At 37.5% G+C, this 24,928-nt stretch overlaps 1 protein-coding gene across 1 annotated transcript; it reads left to right on the top strand.

Annotated features, from left to right (window-relative positions):
• On the top strand, positions 1 to 24,505 carry LOC142053367 (desmoglein-4-like). The gene is made up of 16 exons (XM_075084917.1): positions 1 to 224; positions 6,880 to 6,915; positions 7,285 to 7,413; positions 8,118 to 8,273; positions 8,420 to 8,567; positions 9,465 to 9,628; positions 9,875 to 10,009; positions 10,552 to 10,737; positions 10,919 to 11,178; positions 12,083 to 12,225; positions 12,375 to 12,593; positions 13,757 to 14,299; positions 16,194 to 16,342; positions 16,833 to 16,893; positions 18,486 to 18,694; positions 20,100 to 24,505. The coding sequence occupies exons 1-16, from the start codon at positions 177 to 179 to the stop codon at positions 21,069 to 21,071; spliced, it is 3,558 nt and encodes a 1,185-aa protein (XP_074941018.1). The 5' UTR covers positions 1 to 176; the 3' UTR covers positions 21,072 to 24,505.
• The last annotated feature ends 423 nt before the right edge of the window (positions 24,506 to 24,928 follow it).

Consider the following 24,928-nt stretch of genomic DNA (forward strand, 5'->3'; position numbering starts at 1 on the left):
TATACAGCATCTTCAGTGCTTCCCTCAGAGGGAGGCAGAGACACCTTGAAGGGCTGAGTATAAGGACATCTACCAAGTGTCTTTTTAAATAGACACCAGAGTTGGGGGGGGGAGGGGAAAAGGAACAGGCTTGTAACCATAACTCACTTGGACTTGTATCCGAGAAGGCAGATGCCATGGATTGGCTCCCTCACCGAATGGCTGCTTTTCTGTTCCTTTTATTGGTAAGTCAGATTTTAAAACAATATTTGTAAATTCTGTGATTATGCCAGTAGAACTTTCCCCAGCAGACCATTACATTTTACAGTGTAAATTACCCCCAAAAAGATCCTGTGAAATTTAGCATAAAAACCAAAGCTGTGCTTATTTTAAACTGCACTTCTGAAGATTCTATAGAAATAATTTAGTTTTCCATTAAATGCTGGTAAATATTTATTTTCATTTAGACTTTCTGCAGTCCGTTGATGTTCAATATGTAACTTTTTATGTTCAGTGCATGACTTTTCAGGTGAATGTTGCCTGTGGTTACTATTTAAGAAGTCACTGTTATTAATAAAAGTCTTATTGTTATAAAACTTCTAATGACTGGATATAATTTGGTTCTATGTCTTTATTTTTTTATGAGTTGAGGGAATATGAAGAGCAAATATCTTTTTCTAAACTGATTAGCCAGAGCGCTTCAGAGCTGACCAAATCCTACAGCTATATTAAAAAAAAAACCCATGAAGTTTAGTGAAGACCTTAGCTGAGTAAAAATCAAGACATGGCCTATTATTTCACGTTATGAAGAATTCCTGTCTTGTGGTGCATTAGTGTCTGAGCCGCCATAAGCTGAGCAAGTGAATGCATGATGAAAGTGTCACTCTTTTGGTTTGTGTTTCTCGCTGTAAAAGGAAAGTTGTGGCTATGGTCAAGTGGCATAGCTGTATAACATGTTCATCAAGGCACAGAAATTATCCAGAAAGGACTTAAAAGAATTATGGAGGCCCTTCTACTCCTGCAATGTGATTTTTGCATGGATTATTTTTACTGCTCTGTGCTGATCTTCTGAAATTAGGTAGAAGTTTAAGTCCATGAAGAGTGAAAAGTGTAGGATTTCTATTATAGTTATATCACTCTGTGGCTTTCACACAATTTTACATTTTAGACAATGTATTAGTAAGAGTAAATGTTTGTTAACGTCTCATTACTGACGTCTCTAGAAATGTTATAGTCAGGGAAAAAGTGTTTGTTGTCATAGAATATGAAATCCTAAGAGGTTGAAAAGATAATCCATTAATTTCGGGTGACAGCTCTGCAGTCAGTAGAGTAGATACAAGAAACACAGGGCAGCTGCCAAGCAGACAACGACAAAACTTGGCAAAAGCAAGTTACGGTTCGGATGAGTTTCTGCTTGTTTAATGCAGCACAGAGGTCTCTCAGATTGGCATGTTGCATGTCACACTAACACTTCTGAATTTTCGTGTAGCATTAGTGACTATTTGTTTTACTCAGTTACCTGGTGATGCATACTCCTGATGTGTCAAAGTTTAAAAAAAGAGTTAATCTGTCCATTCAAAAGAGATTTTACTGCTTTCTCTTCTCTCAGCAACTCTGGAGCCATTTTCATTCTTTATGTATATTACTGTTAAAATAGTGACGGATGCAGGATATTTGTTGGGTCAGGAAAAGGAGCAATTGTGAAAATTGCTATTACATTTTGATGACTATCAAATATTTGAACTTCTACTACCCAAACAGAACAATTGTTCTTATTATGCATTCTTCTGCACAGCAGTGTTCGTGGTAGCCTGTACAGTTTAATAGCATCTTTCAGCACTTTATAGAAAGCTGACTGACAAACTGTAGAGATTAAATAAATTAGAATTATGTATCCAATTTTAGTGTATTCTGAGAAACAGTCTTGGGTTTCAGCTTGATTAATCTTTCATGAAAATCACCTGTCTGAATGGTGTGTCTGGTTAGTATATTGTTAAGCTGTATCAAATAAAATTGTTGTGAAGTAGTACACTACTACACTTTCAAGAGAAGAAAACTTACCAGCCCCGAAACTAATAATTTCCTATATGCATTTCACCATTGGTGGGACTGATTCTGCAACCCTTGCTCACGTGACTTCAAAGGCGTTATTCTCATGAGTAAGGGAGTTCTGTTTGTGATACTTGCAGAGACACGTTTTATGGAAATAACCTGTTTGATCAGGTATGACTCTTCTCCTGCCAGCTATCATGTGACAGCTAATGATTGTAAATTCACCACATCTCTTATATGCACTTTTGTCTGGCTACATTTTCCCATGTGCTATCTATGCTGCTTCCCCCCCCCCCCCCCAGTTGTTAGGCTATGGTTATACCTCCTACGCATAACTTGGTTGAACATAAAAATATTAAGGGGCCAAATCCTCTCCCTGCATATGCATATGAAATGTCTGCTAGGATATAGCCAGGAACCTGCAGGCTCTTCTGCCAAAGAATTTTGTTGTAGAAATAGAAACTAAAGCAATTCCACATCTAGGAATTATCACTTCAGATTAGGTTCTTAAGTCTGTAGCGTTACATTCCTAAGCAAAAGTGGCCCCTAAGCAAACATGCATTTGCAGCTAGAGCACCCTAAGCCATATTAGAATTCAGGTTTTATTGAGGAGACTTACCATGACTAATTTGAGAAACTCAAATTTTAATTATAATGGCATACACCCTCTATTGAAATTACTTTTCTGTTCATTTTTCTAATGGTTAAGCTCAGTTACTGCATGGAAATTCATTATATTTGTACAACTCAGCAGAACAGAAACAATCTCAGTGGAAACTTTCCCAAAATGGCCAGTTCTTTGAATAAACATATTTTAAAATAAATAAAACTTTGTAATATGTTCTTCTGGCTGACACGAGCATTGCCATAGCTCTTCTGAAATAGTAATGGATTTTCCATCCTGGGTGCAATACAAAATATTGATGTCAGTTGCTAACACAGGAAGCAATAGGAACACCTGACTTCTGCAGAATTAGAAAACAAAATGCCAGAGAAATCATCCTGAAAAACTTCCCCTTTAAATTGGAAGAAGCACATTCATTAGTGGCCTACAAAAATGAAAAGCATAGACAAAAACACATTCATGTTTTGATTTAAAAGTGATCAAACGGCTGCTTTTTAAAAGATGAGGTTTTGTCTAATGTTTCAACTCTGCTTCTCATTATTTCATATGTACTGATTTATCATTTTTTAAAGGGATGCAGAATGAATAAAGGGAAGGGTTCGTTATTTCAACTCTTTACTAGTCAGAGCTTTGGCTGAGTAAGAAAGACGTAAAAGTCCCAAAACGCTGACACAACCAGAGCTACCATGGCACCCTGATGACTAATATAATATGTGTGAGTTCTCAGCACTCCTCCCATCCCGGCCAATAACAATACCGCTGCTGACTTCAAAAAGAGAGAAGCAGATCCAAAATGAATAATGCTGGGAACGTTTTAAAGGCGTGTTCAGTCATTCAGATTTGAGTAGGTGGAGGAGGGAGGATTCCATAATTGCGTATAATATTGCTTGGCACTCAATTAATGATTAGTTAATTCTTGTTTGTAAATTGCTTTGAAGGTGCAAAGAACCATACACATCCTATGGGCCTAATTCTGTTCCCAGTTACATCAGAATAAATCTGGAATAACTCCAGTGTGACTCTAAAGTGTCATTTTGGACACAAGGTTCAGGTTCTGTACCATTACAATAAAACACAAGCTTTCAGGCAGGCCACTGTGCAAATGACAGTCACCATAAACATGTTTCCTGTCTGCACCTCTCCCAACCCAAACCAAAAACAGCTTGTGCAATAAGCCTCTAGCTTCTCTACAAAGTTTCCATTTTTTCAGTCTCTGAGAGACTAACAGGACTGCAAATGTTTATATAATTCTGATCAGCATGCCTACCCCAAGGTCCTCAGGATGCATCCCACACATTCCAGTGGCTCCTATTGCTTTAATTATCACTAATCACTGAATCTATGGAAAGTACTGTACTTGGATACTAGTTTAGAAGGGAAATCTGTTCACTACCTAGAAGTATGCTGGAGTCAGCTGCTAGGAGACAGCACTTCTCTGCTGGAAATAGCACTAGAAAAAAAAGGGTTTGTATCGCAGAAAGATATTAGAAATAGACAACTGGTGTGGAGGGAGCCTTCTAACTGCTGGTGATAGTGGAGAATCAAAAAACATTACTTGGGGAGGCAGAAGAGCCTCCGTCACTGGATCAAGTTGGATAGATGTCACTCCAGAATTGTTGAGGATTAGCTGGTGAACTAGACAACCTCGTCTGGTGTCTGCCTGCCCTCCTTCCTATAACACAGCTGTAGCTGAGAGAGACATACCAAACACAGACATCAAGTTCATCGGATCAGCCTTCTCAAATAATATCACAAACTCTACTAAGGACTGTGGATTCAAAAACATGAAGACTTCTTTCAAGATTAGCAACGCATAGCAGAATGGGGTTTTCCTTAGTTAGCATGGGACAAGTGTGGAAGTACAAAGCCCAAATTTACAGTCCCAGCATTACTGATACTGATATTCCTGCTCAAAAACCAAGGGTGAAACTCCAGTGTAAAATGTATGTTTTTCACTGCTTGAAAACAGAAATCCCTATAGGCTGAAATCAAGTGGTTAATGAATATTCATGCCCTTAAAGAACAGGCATAATTCTTATTTCAGAGATACTCAATGCAGTTTGTCAGTTAGGCCTGCTGACCATTTGAGTGATGTGGCTGGACATGAGATACTAGTTTCACTGTTAAATAACAGAATAGGCCACAGGATGCAGACAGTAGACAAGATTCACTAACATTGCACTGAGAGGCGTATACCCATAGTTTTCTGGGTCAAGACAATTGCTTGCATGCCAGAAGAGATTTCAGCTTAAGGGTGGGGAGGATTTCACTTTACTCACAAAAGGAGGCTCTGCTCCGCCGGTGGGAACAACTGATAAGAGACTGAGACGTTGAATCAGTGCTATTCCAGGTGGACTTTATCACTCAGGCTCTCTGGTGAGGGTGTAATCTGTCCCTTCTACTCTCCCATGTTTCCCCAGGCTCCAAGGGGAATTATAAAAGAACAGGCCTGAGCTCCGACTGGGGTGAAAAACCCCCACAGTTTAAATGGAGTCTGATATTGTCCCTTCTCTCAGATGAGTAATGGCTGCACATGAATTTGAAACCCATTCTGCAGCTGAAGATTTAAATAGTCAACAAGACATAAACTCAGATTAAAAGATGTAATCATGCTTTTAGCACAACATGAACATATTGTAATAATTTTCCCCCAGAGTACTTTTCTTAACCATTTATGTCAATAAATTGCTCAAAGAAACAAGAAAAAAAAATCCTTACTCCAGCAATAGTCAAAAACATTTCAAGGTATATGCACACCAAATGGGCAGATCCACAGTCTGAATTCCCTCATTCAGAAGCAGATTAGGGCAGCCCTTATGTGCCAAGGTCTCAGGGAATGTTCTGGGCCAGATGAGATCACTGGAGACATTGCTTTGTAAATGACAGATGGTGGACCCCTTACAGCATATAGGTAAATGAGAAAAAGAGGGAGAAGAGAGAAAGAAGGGTGAAGCCGCTGTTCATTAATTTATTGCATATAAGAGGTTGTTTTAACATGAGGTAAATTGAAAAAAGTCTGTGCCCATCTTCCAGCCTTGACAGAATAATGCAATAAATTTGAAGTGAGGAAAGTCCCATGAGGTAAAGCTACCATAGAGAAAAAGATTGCCAGAGATTTTATCCAAGTATAACTGACATAAAAGCCACCAGATAAAATATGTCAGCCAAAACAAATAAAAGCTACTCTACAGTACTGGGAAATAGTAAGGAAATTGGAGACTGATAACTACAGCTGTTAACAACATTGGGCAAGAAAAGGGAAACTCTGCAACACTTTTTGAGTCACCTGGATATTTTGTTTCTCCCAACGATGAATAAAGCAAGCATCCAGTCCCGCAAATCACATGTTCTTAACCCTTTATCATCTGAAGAGAGCAGTGGCAGGTCCTAAACTCAGAAGAGATGCTCTGAAGAGGTACATTCACCAAGTGAACTTCATTTTCATATTTTATTTAGGAACAAGATTAACTAAACTATGCCTTCTTTTAAATGGTGCTAATCAAGAAATTGAGGATTCTCTATTATTTGAATTTTAATTTTAAATTACAATATTGCATCTGATCCTGCCACCTTTATTTACTCAAGACTTTGGTTGCATAGTTAGACCTCAAATCAAAGCCCACAGCACTCCAGGAAAATCTGCCTGATGACTGCAGTTGGCTTTCCATCTTACACTTAATTTCTTCAACCTCAGTGGGAAGTTTCAATAAAACATTTTTGTTCTTTTTGGATAAACTACATAGTTATGTACTCCAGGTCTACTGTGGAGTTTCTTAAATAAGGAAAAATAAAGAATAAGGAATAAATTCTTTAGAATATATAAATACTCCTCATTTCCTAAACATACCTTTTAATAACAACTCTTGCAACCACTTCTTTCTTCAGCTGAGGAGTTACACCCTAAAAATCTGTGCGAAAGCTGTATTTTGATGTAGGTATAACTTGAAATTTGCTATGGCACATCCATCCAAAGTCAAAGTGCTACCCTGAAAGACAAAATTCATTTTGAAGGTGTTAACTGTCAAGTAATTCAAGTGATGGATATAGAAAAAATGAATTGCATGAATTGCACAAAGTCATTTATGGAAATCCTGTAGCTACTGCCTAGATAGGCTATTGCAATAGCCATGAGAAAAAGTAGTGCTCCAGTCCTGCAGTAGGGCAATGTATAGCAGTTGCATTTTGCCCTGAATTTTTATATGCCAATCTTCTTTTTCTTGCAGGTGCTCTTGGATTTCAGCACAGGATTTCATGTAGAGGTAATATATATTTCTTTAGAACCTGATTTTCTGCTCAATGAAATGTAACCACTCAAAAATTAAATGGAAAATACTGAACTAAGACATTTCTGAAGATTGAAAAAAAATATTTAAATATTAAAGAGTTACAGGTAAACCTGCTCACCCTCTCAAGAGAAGTTCTCTTGAACATAAGGGAGTATTTCATACACAGGAATAATTTTAAAGTAAACATGTACAGTCTTAGAGTTTGGGACTCACAGGCATATAAAAAAGCACATGAACTATAAAAAACACTTTTCTCCTTATTTTTGGAAATTCTAAATGTTTGTATTACTTTAAAATGGATTGCGGTTGCTGGTCATATGATATTGGAACTCTCTGTCAAAGGTAAAAGAATGGAATGAAAATGGAACAACGAAATGGAAAACCTTCAGAAGACAAAAACGCGAATGGATCAAATTTGCTGCAGCCTGTAGAGAAGGAGAAGATAATTCTAAGAGAAATCCAATTGCCAGAGTAAGTAGAAAGAAAACCAAAAGTGTTCACTGTCTAGGAAGTTTTTCTAAAGACAGGATGATAAAAGCAGAGAGGTTTAAACATATATTTGCTTAGAGTAGTCAAAGCGAGGAAAGTAGAATAAAAGAAAGATGATGCAGTATTTCCAGATCTGCTGAGACAGTCTCATAAGGTGAAATCACGTGGCTGCTGAGGAGTGACCAAAGGCTTCCTAGAACACTGACGGCTGTCTACCTCCTGGACAGCTCCAACCACAGTCTCTTCACGTGCAGCACCTGTGTACTAGATCACAATATTCTTATTTTCTCTGTCACCTTGAGAAACCCCTGAGCAGAAGTTCAAGGATAGGGCATGACTTCTGTGGGCAACAGAGCAAAGATGTCTTCCCAGCCTGTCAGCCTGACTGTAACCTTACTGAGGTCCAGCCACAGTGTGATACTCTTGGAAGTTTCTCTCTCCACTTCCCTGCCGGAAGATTCAAGAGAAATAGAAAGCCTATCCAGCACTTAAGGGGAGATGATCTCGAGGCCGACTGTTTTGTAGAAGAGCTTTCCGTTGGTTCTGTCAGTTGTGTTCTGTCAATCTTGTGATATGTGGTTGAGAAACTGAAATTATATAGAATTTTTTACTGGAACTAATAATAGGGAAAAAAGCCTTGCAGGTGTCCTCAGTAAACTAGCATAAATTATTATCTATTATTGTAGATCCGATCAGACTGTGAAGAAAACAATCCAATCACATACAGCATCTCTGGAGTTGGAATTGATCGGGCTCCCTACGGAATATTTGTTATTAACCCAAGAACAGGAGAAATTAATATAACGGCAATAGTGGATAGGGAAGTAACCCCAATATTTGTTGTAAGTATTCCCTTTTCTCTTTTACCTTTATAATGATGGATCCAGAGTGGGGCAGGGAGACCAGAAGGAGGCAAATCCATTTTTTTCAGATTGTTACTTAACTTATTTCACTTTTGGTTTTAAAATTAGAAAATCTTTTTATCTAGATACGTTGCTTTGCTAAACACTCAGTGACGGGTGTAGATTTGGAACCACCTCTTGAACTTCGAGTCAGAGTTCTGGATATAAATGATAACCCTCCTGTATTTGCACAAGCTGTATTTACAGGATCTATTGAAGAAAGCAGTATGGACAGTAAGTAACTACGTTATGCCTATTATAGTATAGTTAGTGAAGCTCCCAGAATACAGTTAATATAAACCTGGGGTGCTCATTCTATGTTTTCTCAGGCCATGACATATATTGACCAGGGCTACTGCAGAGGAAGGAGTGGCAGATGCTTCTCCAAATGCTATTCAAGCCAGGGCCCAAGCTCATTGCCTAAAATTAAGCAGCGATGCTTCCTTCCCCCTTTCCTCCCACACATTGCTGAATGTTCCAGTTTCTAACCATACCATCATGCAAATTCTTTCCGATGTGAAAATTTTAAATAAATCAGTTCATTCCTTATCATTAAAAAAAAATAACATTACACCTACATTTATTTCCTTTGAGTGTATATAAAATACATTTTTTACCATTTTTTCCATTTCAGGTATTTGTATTTGTAACCTGAGTATTGCAGTTGCAGCAGAATATTACTAAATAAACCCTTACTTAAACCACAAAAATGGTTCCTTTTACCAAAAGTACAGCAATCAATATTAGGCACACCAATAGCACCAAGGCAATGGTGCCTAACACTCATTTTTTACTTGCTAGAAATTCTCATTTAAAACTGTAGAGATTTCTTACATTAATATCTACAACCTCAGTACTTACTGTTTTTACGTAGCCCCCAAGGTGACTTAAAGAAGTTCAGCGAAGAGCTGCATTACTCCATCTGACCTCAATTTTTAATACATTTTAAAGTAATTAACATTCAGTCACAATCAGTACTACAAAATTAAACTTCTTTCTTTGCAAATGTCAATGAACAGATAGAATTCTATCCCTTTTATACACCAAGATGTAGCATTGTCTTGAGGAGTTGTTTGCATGAACAAAATAGATTTTCTGATTTTTTTTTTAATTATTATTTTTTATTTTTAGACACACTGGTGATGAAAATAATTGCATCAGATGCAGATGAACCTAATCACTTGAATTCAAAAATTGCCTTCAAGATAGAGAGTCAGGAACCTTCAGGTCCACCCATGTTTATTATGAACAAATATACTGGAGAACTCCATATTGCAAATTTTCTTGACAGAGAGGTAACATTTCTCTTTTCAAAGTTAAACAACATGATGTTGTGGTGTATATATGTTGGCGGGGGTGGGGGCGGAGAAAGGTTGTGGTTTTTACAAAAATTAAGGGAGAAATGCATTTTTTCTTTATGTTACAATAAAGCATCTAAGGCAAAGCCCTGCATTAGGAAATAGTAGCAAGACATGAGTATTTATAACATTTAAGATGTACAGGTAGTCCTTCTAATATGCTCATTTCTTTTTCTGTGACAGCAACATAGTAGCTACACTCTTGTTGTGAAGGCATCAGACCGGGATGGAGCTGCAGATGGAATATCATCCCTTTGTAGCTGTGTTGTTAAAGTTATTGATGTCAATGACAACTTCCCAACTCTTGCTCAAAGCTCTGTAAGTTTTTAATACCAAAAGCAGTAGCACTGTTTTAAAACCCTGTTCAAAACCCCAGATGATAACAAAGCCTTTCCTAACGCGCTTTCAAATGTTTTCACGTTTGAATGGTCCGCTAGATTAACAGGGTTGTTTCCTTGAAGCATGCTCAAAATCCAATCCATCGCTTGCGCAACAATTCTGATAGCATACACATAGACTATTTTTGTATTCAGAGAAATCAGTGTCAGAAAAATCCAGTCATTCAAGTGTCCAGACCTGCGCAATATGGCCAGATTACATAGATTAACCCAATCTTTCTATGATCTTTTGTTATAGAAAGCACAAATCCATTTCCTTTAAACTGCCTCTGCAAACACTTGAGGTGATACAGCTCTTCAGATCTGCAGCCAGAATCACAGTTTACCCAGAACCCATGATTTTTATTAAATTAGCATGGACTGCGGGCAGGACATCCTTCAAAAGAATCTCTGCAGTCAGCTCTGTTTTCCTCACGTTATATATTTTAGTGTTCACTAAGAGGTATTTATCTGTTATTCCAGTTTTCAGCAAGTATTGCAGAAAATGCACTCAGTTCAGAAGTGCTACGTATACAAGCTCTGGATGCTGATGAAGAGAATACACCCAATTGGAGAGCAAAATTTGTAATTTTATCTGGTAATGAAAACCACTGGTTTAAAATTGATACCGACCCCAACACAAATGAAGGAATCGTTCGAGTAGTTAAGGTACGTATAAATCTTGTGATTCAACTGTTGAAATAATAATCTTAAAATAGTTTTCATTAATTGTCAACAAAATTAAATGAGCAGGAGAAACACTGCCACTAAACCATTTAAAACAGAAAATATATAATAAAATTAAAAGAACTCCGATTTATTTTTTAGTTCTCTGTGGTTTATCTTTTAGGAACTGAATTACGAACAACACCAAGTTCACCCACTGACTATTGGTGTCATCAACGAAAATTCCTTCCACAAGTCTGTTGCGCATTCCTTCCAAATGTCTGGAACGCCCCTCACAATAGCAGTAAAAAATGTGGTTGAACCACCATATTTTCATCCATCTTCAATTGTGTTTTCTCTATCAGAAAGCACAAGAGTGAATTATATTGTGGGAGCATACACAGCCATTGATGAAGATACCGGAGCTATTGCATCAAATGTCGTGTAAGCTCTGCTCTGCTTAACGCTCTGGATGGAATAATTCTTTTAACTGAGATTTCAATGGGATGAGGAATAGGTATTTTAAACGATGCTTTAAAAAAAACAACTTACAAAATATTACTAGATTAGTAATAGAATAGTACGTGCTTCAGCCCATTTCTGTGCTATGATTGCTTTTGTTTCCTGACCTACTTTCCTTAGCTTTGTGCACAAGACAAAGAAAATATCATTGTTCTAACAGGTGTAACTTAAATAAATCAGAATATATTTTTTTTCTAACCCAACCTAAGAATTTTTTTTCTCAAAATGCTTGCTACAAATAGGGAATTCGTTAGCATCTCTAAAAAAGCAATAAGAAAACACCAATAATGGGCAATATTAAACAATTAAAATAGGGCACTACCAGCTCATTCTACAGTAAAAAAAAAAATTATTTGAACATTATTTCTGCTGAAATTAATGATAATTAATGGGACCATAATTTGCTTTTTAAATGTGTGTAGAAATAAATGCATGCAATTTACAAAGGTTTGAAAAGTTTTCATAAAGCAGAGAGATGTTAGCAAATACAACCGTAGAATATTATAGGAAGAGCTGTGGATTTAATTACTGATATCAACAAGGTTTCTAATAAATGTTTACAGGGTCCAGAAAGATTTTACTTTTAGACTATGATACCACTTTCAAAATATAAGGGACTGCTATGCATTTACTTTATTCCTAATTATTTTTCTGGTCTACATCTTTTGAAGTCTACAGGCATTTTGCTTGAACAGGGTGAAATGCAATACACTGTAGCGCAGCCTAAAGAAAAATATTCCAAAATGTCAAATATTATTTGCAAAATGAATATGTAATACATATATTTGTAACATAATGCTGAGTATTTGTACTTCATCAAATACAGGTATAGTATGGGTCGTGATCCAGGTGCCTGGTTCAGAGTCAACCAAAACACTGGTGAAATTACACTGAACAAAGTTATTGACCGGGAATCAATCTATGTAACCAATGGGCAGTACAGAGCAGAGGTTCTGGCTATCACCAGAGGTAAGAAAAGACATTAAGTTTTCTGAAACAAAAGTCTCTTTGTTGCAGATTTCTTTCAGTGTTTCTTCCTGTTTCTAGCCTTCCCAACCTGAAGTGCAATATTTATAGTATCAATATTCCCCCTGATCACAAATATCTTCTTTTTACAGGTGTTCCTCAATATACTGCTACTGGTACCATTGTGCTTTCAATACAAGACGTCAATGACAATTGCCCAACTATTAATACTGAGTTAAGGAAAGTATGTATGCATTCCCCATCAGTGATTATCACAGCAAAGGATATGGATGGTGATCCATATGGTCCCCCCTTTACATTCAGCATACATGGTGAACCTCAAACTACATGGATTATCAGATCAATAAATGGTAAATTAACCTACATTCTATAACAGAATAAACCATTGTAATAAGCTCTTACCTAAGATAACAGATTAGAATAACCATTTAATAACAAACAAAACAGTTACTAGAATCTATTCTAATCTCACTTAAATGTGATTTTATGCTCAAATGAATCCAAGAAATTTCTCTGGTTTTATATGTGTGTGTGTGTGTATATATATATATGTTATATTAGCACTAGAATCAGAATCATTACATGTGTTTTATCTAGTTACCACCTTTTAAAGGAAACTAAAAATATAGTAATAAAAATAGAGCAGCAAAACTGTACTTTACTTGAGTATTGCTATGATAAACACCTCAGTCTAAACCTCCTGAGGTAATTCAAAAGGAGTAATTTAATACCTTTTTATTTCTACATTCTCTAAAAAATTCTAAGCATATGACAAAACTCAAATTTCTTTGTTAGAGTATAAAGTTATTAGTTGACAGAGCTTTACTTTTATGAAAGGCATACAAAAATGGCAAATAAAGATTACAGCTTTTGCAATTTATTGTACAAATTGTACTTGTATTTCTAAGAAAACATTTTAGTCAGTGCTCAGTGAAGCTTTTCTAGTTTCCTCCAAAAGGATATAAAAAATTAATGAATTAATCAAATCTCATACACTGCTAAATGACATAAATTGCATAACTTACTGTATACATAGAAGACTATATTAAGTGGCAAATACAACAATTACAACTACTCTTGTGCCTCCTGTTTGTTCTAAGCAGATGTAAGTGCGTAACTTGAAATACTTTTGAAAAACACATGTAAATTCCTTGTGAGAGAAAAAAAATGTATAAAATTTGCAGTTCATATGCTCACCATTGTACAGATAAAAATCAGGAAAAGCAGCAGTAGATATAAAAAGGCATTTGCCCCTTTTATATTTCTCAGGTTAAAAACTGATGGCTACACTGATCTGGCTCAGGTTTTCCAAAGGAAAAAACTAGCATACAATCAACATCATAAGTTTCAGGTTTGAGTAAGTACTGTAGACACATAAGTAGCTGAAGATCTTAGAATGGGAATGCTTGGTCTTCATTCTGTTCTATGAACGTTACTCACAAAAATTATATATTTGTACAGTATATATAGTCAATATCTTAATCTAAATATTTTTCCCTTTTTTTTTCTGCAGCTTCCTCCGCAGAACTAGTGTGTCAGAACATTGACTTTTACATGTACAGGATCTATATCAGTGTAAAAGATAACCAAGGCCGAAGCTGCCCTAAACCACATATTATTCCTGTGCAAGCTTGTCAGTGTGATAGTCGTAATTACTGCACCAATGGGGCCACAAAAATAACTATCATCGGTGGTGGTGGCAGAGGCACTGATGTTAGTGGTGATGCTGGCAGTAGTGGAGGAGCAGCAGGAGGTGGTGGTGCTGGTGGTGTTGGTGGTGGTGGTGGTGGTGTTGGTGGTGGCGGTGTTGGTGGTGGCGGTGTTGGTGGTGGCGGTGTTGGTGGTGGTGGTGGTAATGGTGATATTGGGCCTGGTGTAGACCAAACTGAGGACCACACAGACGGGCAGGTTTACACTTATGGATATGGTGATGAAGGATATACTCCAGCCACTGATGATATTTATAATGGAAATTTGGGCAGACAGGCCCCATCTTCTACCACACTTAGCGGTGCTGCCATTGGCCTGATGTTTCTCGGTGGATTAATATTTGTTTGTAAGTATAAAATTCAGAAAACAACTTAATTAATTTTCTAAAGAGTGTATTTTTAAAAATTCTTCTAAAAAAAGGTGAATTTTCTGGTTAACTATTAACCTGTTGGCTCCCATGGGCCATTTGACAGAGAAAAACTTACCTTTTAAATTTTAAAAATTTCTATATATTTTATATTCTATATATTTATATACATATTTCATTTAGAAATAATTACTTCCTTCCCAAGACTTTGGAGTTTTTTCCTAAGGTGTTATCCAGGTTTGTTCTCAGGCCATCAGACAGGGTAAAAATATGTAGTAGAAGATTCAGAAGATTTTGGGCAAGAGCTTCCACATCACTTACACTTTGCAATTCATACTTCCATTCCATTACTAAAATGAATGCGGAAGTATGAGCTCCAAGTCAGCTATGAAAACATGTAAGAAATAAGCCTCCTTTGGACTCAAAGCCAGATTTCAGTAGTAGAACAATAAAAATAATAATCTTAAAATTTGAACATTTTGGCTATTGCTGCCAAACATCACCTCTATTAAAAACAAGTAGCATTTGTGATAACAGGACCAAAACAGATCATTCATTCATATGTCCCAGTATTTTTGAAGAAATATGAGTTTCAGGGATAAGAATGACTCAAGTTAGACCTTATGCAAGCAATTACTTCTCAGACCACCACAATCAGATGTGATCATCTCTCTTTCACGGCCCGGGCGTCAAGAAATCAACATCTAAAATTTCCCAGTGCAGTAATACTGACTACAAAACCAGAGGAAATGGTTTTTTCCCCTGATTTTTTGAGGAGGCCGGTTTGTTTTGGGTTTTGATCTTTGATTAGTAGGAATCAACAAACACAAAATTTTGAAGCTGCAAAAGGCTGTTTTGTTTGTAGCTCCAGGTGGTTAATGTTACAGGACAGACTGCGTTTCTTCCTTTGGGAATCTCTCCTAGTTGGTAGTCTGGAGTAAATATGTCCTTAGCTGAGCAGTGTGAGGTAGCACTTTGTACACTGTGTAGTCCTTTCCCCTTTCCAGTTCACTTTGATGTTAAACTGAGAGTTTTAGATGCTCTGCTTAGTCTTGTGTAAGAAACTCTTTCTCTCCACTCCCTCTGCAGTGATACAAGGTTACTAACTTAGCCATTTAGGTTAAGGACCTAAAGACAGCTGGAATTAATATTGCAGTGCCTTTCTAAAACGAGCAATGTTGGCATTTAAAGCATTCAGCAATTTCCAGCACTGAGTTCTTGAAACAGCTAAGCATAATACAGCACACTGGGAAACCTGACTCACTCTACACAACCATTTGTTAAAACTGGGGTTTAGGGTTTGCCTCTATTGTTTTTTCAAATCAAGCATTATGTATATGTGATGTCAAAAATGCAACTGGAGCCTCACCCAAAGATCACTGTAGCCAGACGGATATCTCTCCACTGATTCTCATATGTCTATTATTACTAATGTGTATTTCTTTTCAATTACAATATCTGAAGAAACAAATGTATGCATATATATATCAAGAATGAATCTCACTGAATGCTATACATAGCAAGACTGGTTCTGTTTGTTTAATTTTCATATGTATGCAACTTAAATTCATTCCGATGAGATAGATCAAAGTCTCTTCCCAAGTGTATAGGCATAAAGTTGGAGCAACAGCCCTGCTCCACCCCCCCTTTGCTCTGCTATAGCTAAAGGTACAAATTATTCTGAATTTCCAAATACATATATTTCCAAAAGCAGCTGATGGTTCTATAAGCCAGACTTGCAGGCTGCTTTGTTTGAAACATTTTAAATTACATATTTTCAAAAGTTTTTGAGCACCTGCCCTCTGGGGAAAGCAACAATTCCTGTGAGGAAGAGATGTCCTAAATCACTCTTTCCTGCTTCTTTCCTGTTAAGTGATTCCAATTTTGATGTCAATGAGTGACTGTTGTGGATGTGGACCTGGCGCTGCAGGTGGAGTTGGAACTGGATTTGAACCTGTACCTGAATGCACAGAAGGGGCAATTCATCCATGGGGAATAGAAGGTGCACAGCCTGAAGACAGGGTCAGTACATCCTATATCCCATGTTTCTAAAACTCACAGTAACTCGTATTTACAGAAAAGACTGCATTTAACTAGAAGCGTGAAAGTGATTGCAGCACTGTGTTGTCATCTAAAAGAAGCCTGACATTGTCAACAATTGCCAGGCAGATATGAAAGGTGATTCTTAATTAACATTTGCAGATGGAGTTTGTGTGTTTTGTGTTCGGTTAGCTTGGCCCAACAGTTTGATGTTACTATTCCCTCAGCTGAAACACAATAATTAGCAAGCTTTTTCAGTGCAAAGTAGGACAAGGTAACACAAACCATCCTCACTGATCATCTTTTACATTGACAATGAAAAAAACTCAGAGTACATTTTTTTTTATGGGGATGGTTATTAGTAGCTGTTGTTAACAGTTTAGACTGCTAATTCGTTAACATGATTCACAAAGTCTTGGTCTTCATATGGGAATAACGTCATCATTCAAAGAGTCAAAATGTTGTTTTCCAGGATGTCTCACATATTCTTGCCCCAACAACAGCTGCAGGAGGTGATTTTGGTGAACCCTCTGGTAAGCAGATCCTAAAATCCCCTATGTATGCTTTCATAAAATTATCTTTCAGAACTTCATGTCTTCTGAATCAAGGAGCACTTCGGTTTCACAGCTGTAACTCAACCCTTCCACCTTACATCTGCAGGCAGTCAAACTGTAGCTAGTAGGACTTCCAGTATGAATAAAGGACCTGAGTTTTCAGCCTTTGATCAGATTCATTCCCACAAACTACATTTATTTTGAAAAATCTGCCAAGGCTTTCAAATCTCAGGCAATTTTTCCTTATCATTCCAGCTAGTGAATGGTCTTTTCAAGACACCAGTTTTAGTAGAAATCAATCTTGAGGCCACAATAAGGAAATATTCTTTCCTAATTCAGTGGTGAAAGTTTCAGTTCTTCCCAATTTTCAGGCTCTGCTTCCCGCAAGGGAGAATAGGACCTGTCAAGTAGCCAGTTAATTACTGGTCATTTGTGTACATAGCACAATAAATTTATGCTTCTGAGATAAGGCTCCCCCAGGAATTCAATGGCCATAGAGAATAAATCAAGCTGTGCAGTGCCACTTTCTCTTTTTCCCCATTCCTTCCTCCACAACAGGAAGGATGCTGGCACAGATCCATTTTCACTAGTTTCTGGCAGGAAGAAAAGGCATTCTGCAAGACAACTTCTCTGACGACTATTGATTATTCAAAAATGTTCTCATCCTTAGAGTAAAATCAAAAGAGAACTTTTGGGGGCATAAATGTAAATTAAGAGTCTTCATTCTTAGAGAAGTTCTGCTGCCATGACAATTGAAATGTTTAAGACTTACACATATGGTTTACTTCATTTCCACTGTTGAGTACCATTATGGTGAAAGCCCCTGGTTCAAATTCTATAAACTGGAAGTAACAAGATTAAATTTAAAAAACAACCGACATAATTTAGCCTATGTTTCTTAATGTAATCATAGTCAAGACTACTGTATGCAATTGGTTTATTATATTACATGCTAATATTTAAGAAGACTCATTCCTTGTTATCATATATGAAAAAATTTGGAGAAGATAAAGTCCTGTAAGTATGACTTTATAATTTATTTTAAAGGTCATTTTCATTCTGCATTATGAACGCTGGCCACTATTATGATCTAATATTGTTCTCAGAAATCCCCTGTAACAATCTAACTAGAAAATGTGAAAGGAGTTACAAAGCTGTTTCTTTTATAAAAGACTTTAATGCAAAACAGTTTTAACCACGATATGATCATATACATTTATGTATTTGCATAAATATCCATAAGCATTTTCTGATTTTCTGATGTAAATCCCATGACAGCACATACGTGCACCAGACAGAAATCTCTCCAGTCAATTAAACAAATACATCATTGATTTTCTAATGTACATATGCACATGCTGCCTAGCCTCAGGAATAAAATCAATGTCTTAGCTGTCTGCTAATACGCGCTTAATTTTTATTGCGGTTTCAATGTTTTGCACCTGTGACTGAAATTAGTCTAAAATACCTTTAGAAACTCAGTAGTATCATTGTACTATTTGTAAAAACAACTGGCAAATTCTGTGTAAATTTTCAAAGAGCACAGGAAGAATAACTTTTTCTGTTTTCAGACATATATACAAACACATATGGAGGAGGCGGAGTAGTAGCTTCTGGTGTTGAAGAAACTACAGGGGTTGGCTATGGCACTGGTACTGGTTACGGAACAGCTGGAGGAATTTCTGGAACAGGAGAAGTGAAAGGGTCAGTTGGAGGAACAATAAAAGAGTATCGAGAAGGAGGGGTTAACATGGCCTTCCTAGACAACTACTTCTCTGAGGTAATCCTGATCTTCTTTGTGTTATATCTGTGAGCCTACTGTTAGATTCTCCTCCCCAAGTTACATGGTGGAAATCCAAAATAACTCCACCCAAATTGAAACTTCCATGATATAAGACTGGTGTGAAAGCAAAGCTGACTGTACTAGTAGGACAAACTGCTACACTAGTAGTCCTAGTTTTGAGCTACTGGCACAGTAGATTTGATTGCTCAACAGCCTTTTTGTAAAACTGATGGACACAGCGCAGTTATGGGTAGCAAGCAATTAAATTATTTCAGCTTCATAAGTGACCACCAAATTTATATATTTGCCACCTTTTTCAGTTTATAAATAGATAAGAACTTTGTGAAATTGTTCACATGTACTTCCTGTACAGCTTAATTAATGAAGTGACTTTAACCCTTCTGTTCCCTAAATGACTTGCTAACTGCAACTGACACAAATATGCAGTTTCGTGATTGGCAGCATATTAATTAGCCTTTATATATGGGATAAAAAATGCTGTGGAATTTACATGATTAATGCATTAATGGGATATATTTTCATAATTAGCATGAACTGTGAGTCATAAATACTATAACTGCATATGTCACCAAAATATCAATTAATATATAACAGTCGCTGTATTTCAAAATCTAGACAATATTCACTGGAGGACAGAACAGTCCTGAAGTCCTGAGCATGGATTTCTCCCAGACCGCAATCTCCCTGCACAGTCTGGGAGCACTACGTATTAACTGTCTGCCAGCTATAAGCCCTCACAGATTACCCCTCCTACTGACCATCTCAATCTCCAAACCCTCTGCCTCTCCCTTCCAGGCCTCCCCTTCTGTCTTTCCATGCTTCCTCCAACATCACCCCTCACTTTTTTTAAATTCTCCGCTTTCCTGTCCGACCCCTCTGCACTGACCATCCCACCATCCCCAAGGCCATCATAAACCAGTGGTCTCCATCCTGCCCAAAATGGAATCTGCTCTGGGCTCACCAAGGCTTCCCTCTGTCCCATCCCCTCTGTCCTGGCTTCTCCACTGCTCCCCTTGCCATCCTGCTTTGCTCCTCTGCCTACTGCTTCATCCGGATATTGCTGCCCAAAAAGTACATTCGTCCCCCATTCCCTTTCATTCTCTCCCTGCGCCCCACCATCAGACCCACTGATGGCAGACCAAATTTGAGATGCTAAGTGTTTGCAGAAACAAGAATAAAATATCAGTAACGTTTGAATAAAACTTATTTAAAGGTCACAAAAATGTTGATGATATAATTTGTCTAGTTGTTGTTCTGTTTCTCAAGTCAGCTGGACCTTACTGTGGTTAGGGAACCCTTACTACAATTTGAGCCTTCATGGTTAAAAACCTGACGAGAAGTCACTCTGTTCTACTTTTTTTTCTGGTTTTGCAAACTGCAGAAAGCATTTGTGTATGCAGATGAAGATGAAGGTCGGCCGGCAAATGACTGCTTATTAATATATGATCATGAAGGTGTCGGTACTCCTGTTGGCTCTGTGGGTTGCTGCAGCTTTATTGGAGAAGATACAGATGAAACATATTTGGATACATTAGGACCAAAATTTAAGACCCTGGCAGAGATCTGTCTGGGCAAAGAGATTGAACCTTTCCCTGATGTCAACCCACCCTGGCCAAGCGTTAACGTCACCTTTCCCAGCCCTGAAAGTGATCTAAACCTCCCACCACCTGGAACCACCATCATTGTCAATGGAAGTGCACCTATGCCTCCCCCAGTCGGCACCACAACGGTTGTTACTGAAAACACCTACACATCTGCGTCAACCATACAGCCTCCAAGGCCGATGCCAGATCCTTTGCTCCACGGCAACATGACAGTGACTGAGACCTACACCTCCGGCTCCCCCTCTCTTGGTGTTGACCCTCTGCGTGCATCCAACGTTGTTGTAACAGAAAGGGTTGTCGGTCCTGCATCTGCCTCTGATTTGCGTGGCATGCTAGATATCCCTGATCTCACAGACGGGTCCAATGTTATTGTCACAGAAAGAGTAATCGCACCTAACTCCCGGCTTCCGACCTCTCTAAGCATTCCTGATTTGGTAGATGGGTCAAATGTGGTAGTGACAGAAAGGGTGTTCAGGCCTGCCTCTGGCATGCCAGGCAGCTTAATAAATATTCCCTCGGAGTTATCAAACACCCACAATGTGGTGGTCACCGAGAGGGTAGTGTCAGGGTCTGGGATGAACAGCCTGGGTGGGGCAAGCCTAGGAGGGGCAAATCTGGGGGGCCTGAGCAGCACGAGTCAGATGCTCAGCGCCGACTGCCACCTTGGCCAGGCAATGGGCACGGCGTCCCCCGGCACCTCCCGGAGAAGAGTGACAAAGTACAGCACCGTGCAATACTCCAGTCAGTAAGCCCTCTGCCGGCACTCCTTCCTGCCGAAATCGCCATTTGCACCAACCCTCATTAGTTGCCACCCAACAAGGATATTTTTATTATTTATAACTAGGAAATAGCGCTAAAGTTTCAGGGATTCCTACTTGTGTGAGAATCTCCAAAGGCTGCCCTATTTCAAGGTCAAATTCAGGACTTTGTCAGTGAAGGGAAAGTTGAGGTTAGCTTTAAATTTCTTTCTTTCTCTCCACCTAGCACTACAGGTGTATGAACAGATACTAATGTTTTTGGAGAAAGACCTGATTACCAAGCAGAGCAGTGAGAGGGGATCCTTGTGTGCATTAATGTCATGTAGAAAAGTGTTAAAATACTGTACAGCTGAGTGATCTCTCACAATAAGTAGATTTGGGTTAACAGCACCTCACTGGCAAGGCAGGAAAATAATATAATTAACAATTAGTCAACTCAAGACTAAATAAGCACTTTCAAATGCATCACTTTACTTCACATGTAATTTAAGGAGCGCTACAAAATGGCACTTTCAAACATTTCTCCCATCACCAGCAATAGTTATAAATAATAATCATATAAACACAATACATTTTCATCACTTTCTGAAGTTCTCAATAAAGCAAACACTCTGCCATGGCCTGCCATGTTGTTACTCTCATGGCAAGGAGTGTGACCAGCAGTTTGCCACAGCTGGTGCTGCCGCATTGACACTGTCACCTAGGAAGATGTTGGCTTCATCTTTTCTCCATTACCGTTACAGCTTTACTTAAATCTAAAAGGACTTCAGTGATAACCAGGAGCTCTTAGTCAGATTTCTGTGCCAAACTATGACTACCATTTAAGTCTCCAATGTCATTTTGCATTAAGAAGGCTGTAATATATCATGCCAGTTAGCTTTTCTAATACTGATAAGAAAATAAGGTCTTAGAAGCTTTGTGATGTGGGGAGGCAATAGCAAGTATTGTGTCACTGACACTGGTAGCTGAAGTCCTTCATGAAAAGAAAAAAACACTTGGGAGCAATATAAATTTGCTAATAAGCAATGTGGAGAACTGTTATTTTATATGTCAATGTATATTGCATTGATATTTTGAAAGTTTATTTGATTGTCTTAATTGAGAAAGTCTTTATGATTCTATAATCTTAATTAAATCTGGCTTTTATTTTCCCACAAAAACAGCTCTACTGGACTCTGTTATTCTAATAATACCTGAAAGTGGCTTAGAATATGATCTGAAGGAGCAAAGTACTGAAATATAGCACCTATCTCATTTTATTTCTGTATCATATGTATAGTAACCATAGTGTATGCAACATCGCTTCAGTGTAAATACATTAGAGTTATACAGAGGGACTAGCTTTTTTTGCTAGACCACCAAATCAGTAGTTTTCCCTCAAATTTTGCTTCTTCAGCTTTGATGGATAGGTTAGTGAAAAGTTTAAGAGTTGTCTGTGACCCTCCCATTCTATAAAATGAAGAATAAAATTTCAGTTGCATATCCAGGTTAACTCATCTCAGAAGAACTGGATGACAAGTTTCTGAGCCTGGTATGAGGAAAAGGCTTTTTAAAAGATGCTTTTGGAAATGCAACTAGATCCCCTGCCAAAGACAACCTGCAGTGCCCTCTGAGTCAATGCCACAGCCATTAACATCAGTAATCCCCAGAAGTCACAACCAAATCCTAGGCTACATCAAGAACGAGTCCATTTCATGGCTTCAATTATTTTTCTGAAGCAACTGAGCATGCTAGATGCTCTCCCCATAATATCTGAAGTATTGCTGTTTTTACTTCAACCTGTAGCCTTGATTATCTTAAGGATCCCTAAAATTGCATTGAGTTCAGTGGCATTAGCCTCTCCTATATGTTATGTACCAACTATAAGTATGGTTTTTGGAACCATTCTTTAAAGAAGGAAAATAGGTGCTAATATATAAGGCTGTATCCTTTTATACCTGCAGAATTTGTGCTGAAATTCACTAAAATTATGACAAGCTCCCTTTCGTTTTGCTAACCACCTATTTACATAAAAAAGCAAACATTTGAAAGATGTATGACTCTCTGGACATTTAAAAAGCCTATCCAGTATAGCCAAAGCCCATCAGAGATATTTTTAATGTAAAAAAAATGAAGTCTTGTGTAAATATTTCCATAATCATCTTATGCAAATCAGAAATATTTTTCCTAATTGTGCTTCAAAGTAATATGTAGTCTTCAGAAGCACATGCTGAGTTCTTTGTGACCCGCTTGAACAGCAATGATGTGTGAAGTACGAGTGTCTGAACTAAGTATGGTCTCTTGCATGTCTAAAAATAGAAAGGGGAAGTATTAATAGGGAAAAATGTTTTTTCAAAGTACAGGTCTTGGTTATGTAGTGGTTGTCTACTTCTAGTACTAGCTTTTACCAACATTTTAAAGATAAATGGTTTATTATTTAATATACTTCCTTGAAAGATTTCTAGCATTTTTTAATATTGGTGTCTCACATCAAACAGCAATCACAACATTATCCCTCAGCACATTTCCAGTGCATTTCTGAATATTAATTTTTATTGCTGTGTAATTTTTACAAACTTTCTCAAAATTGTTTTCTTAGTGAGATGTGAACATTTTTAGGTAACTGCAAACTGTGGAAGATAAATGTATCTGAAGATGAGAACAATTACCTGGTTCATTAAAAATTCTGTGCAAATTCTTTTTCTAGATTTATTCTTTAAAAATAGCACATAGTTTAATCCTGACTAACAGGGATTAGTTTAGTTTCTTTTACTTCTGTTGTAATTTAGAAGCCTGCTTGCGGTCTACCTTTAATCATATTGTTTAATAATGAAGAATTAATGGTTTTCAGGAAAGAAAGACAACTTTGAGTAGTGATATTAATCGTACTCTAAACCATTCAAGCAAGAAATGAAGCATCAGCAGCATGCAACACTGAGTCTATGACTTTCTTTCTTAACTTGGGCTTTGTAGAGCAGGATCCTACAATTTTAAACAGGCTTATTGACATCTTGGCAGCATCTTGGATACTGCCATAGAAAAAATAGGGCCACAAGCTGAGGGTCTCATTAGACTTCTATCTTGGGGGCACTGTCTGAATTTGAACTGCAGATTTCAATTCTTTTTACTCAGTCCAGATTTTGTGGTAATAGATAAGACATTTAAACTGTTGTGAGCAGCACCTACTACTTGTAATATGAAAAGACCACACAATTTAAGCAAAATTTTTAAAAAGCCTACTGTTTTGCTTGAATTAACATAACTGCATAATTGAAATGCTCCTTACTATTAAGTAACCAAATGCATAATTTTCGTTCTATTTAAAATATAATTAATATTACGGTGTTATTGTGTTTTCACAGATAAAATATTAGAGATTTGTTTGTAATAATTTCTGAATGGCACTGAAAAAATACAATAAATGATCATTGGGAATATCATGTTTTAAGTAGAGTGGCTGAGGATATTTTTTTTTCCATTTATCAGTGCGAAGTGTAGTTCCCATAAAACTGCTGGTTTCACAGGAAAATTCTAGTATTAATTTTCTTTCAGAAAAAAAAAAAATTGCAAGAAAAGGTGTTAATCTAGAAAGCCAGGGCATCCCAGGATGAAACTATATATCATGTGCCAAATTGACTAAGATCCTTCATTTCAGGTTGACAGGCAGACACTTGTGTCAGGTCTCACAAGAATTATAATACAATTTCCCAAAGCCATCATTCTCTGTGTTGTTCTCTCTTTAGACGGCCTTTTCTGTGATTCCCTTCTGTCCTACAACTCTGAAACAGTGCTTCAGAGGAGCTATAGATTAACGCTGGAGTACAAGCCACAAAGAAGAAAGAGAGCAAAAGACACTTGAATCACAGTAC

Source organism: Phalacrocorax aristotelis, chromosome 2 (assembly GCF_949628215.1).
Source record: "Phalacrocorax aristotelis chromosome 2, bGulAri2.1, whole genome shotgun sequence".
NCBI classification, from domain to species: Eukaryota; Metazoa; Chordata; class Aves; order Suliformes; family Phalacrocoracidae; genus Phalacrocorax; species Phalacrocorax aristotelis.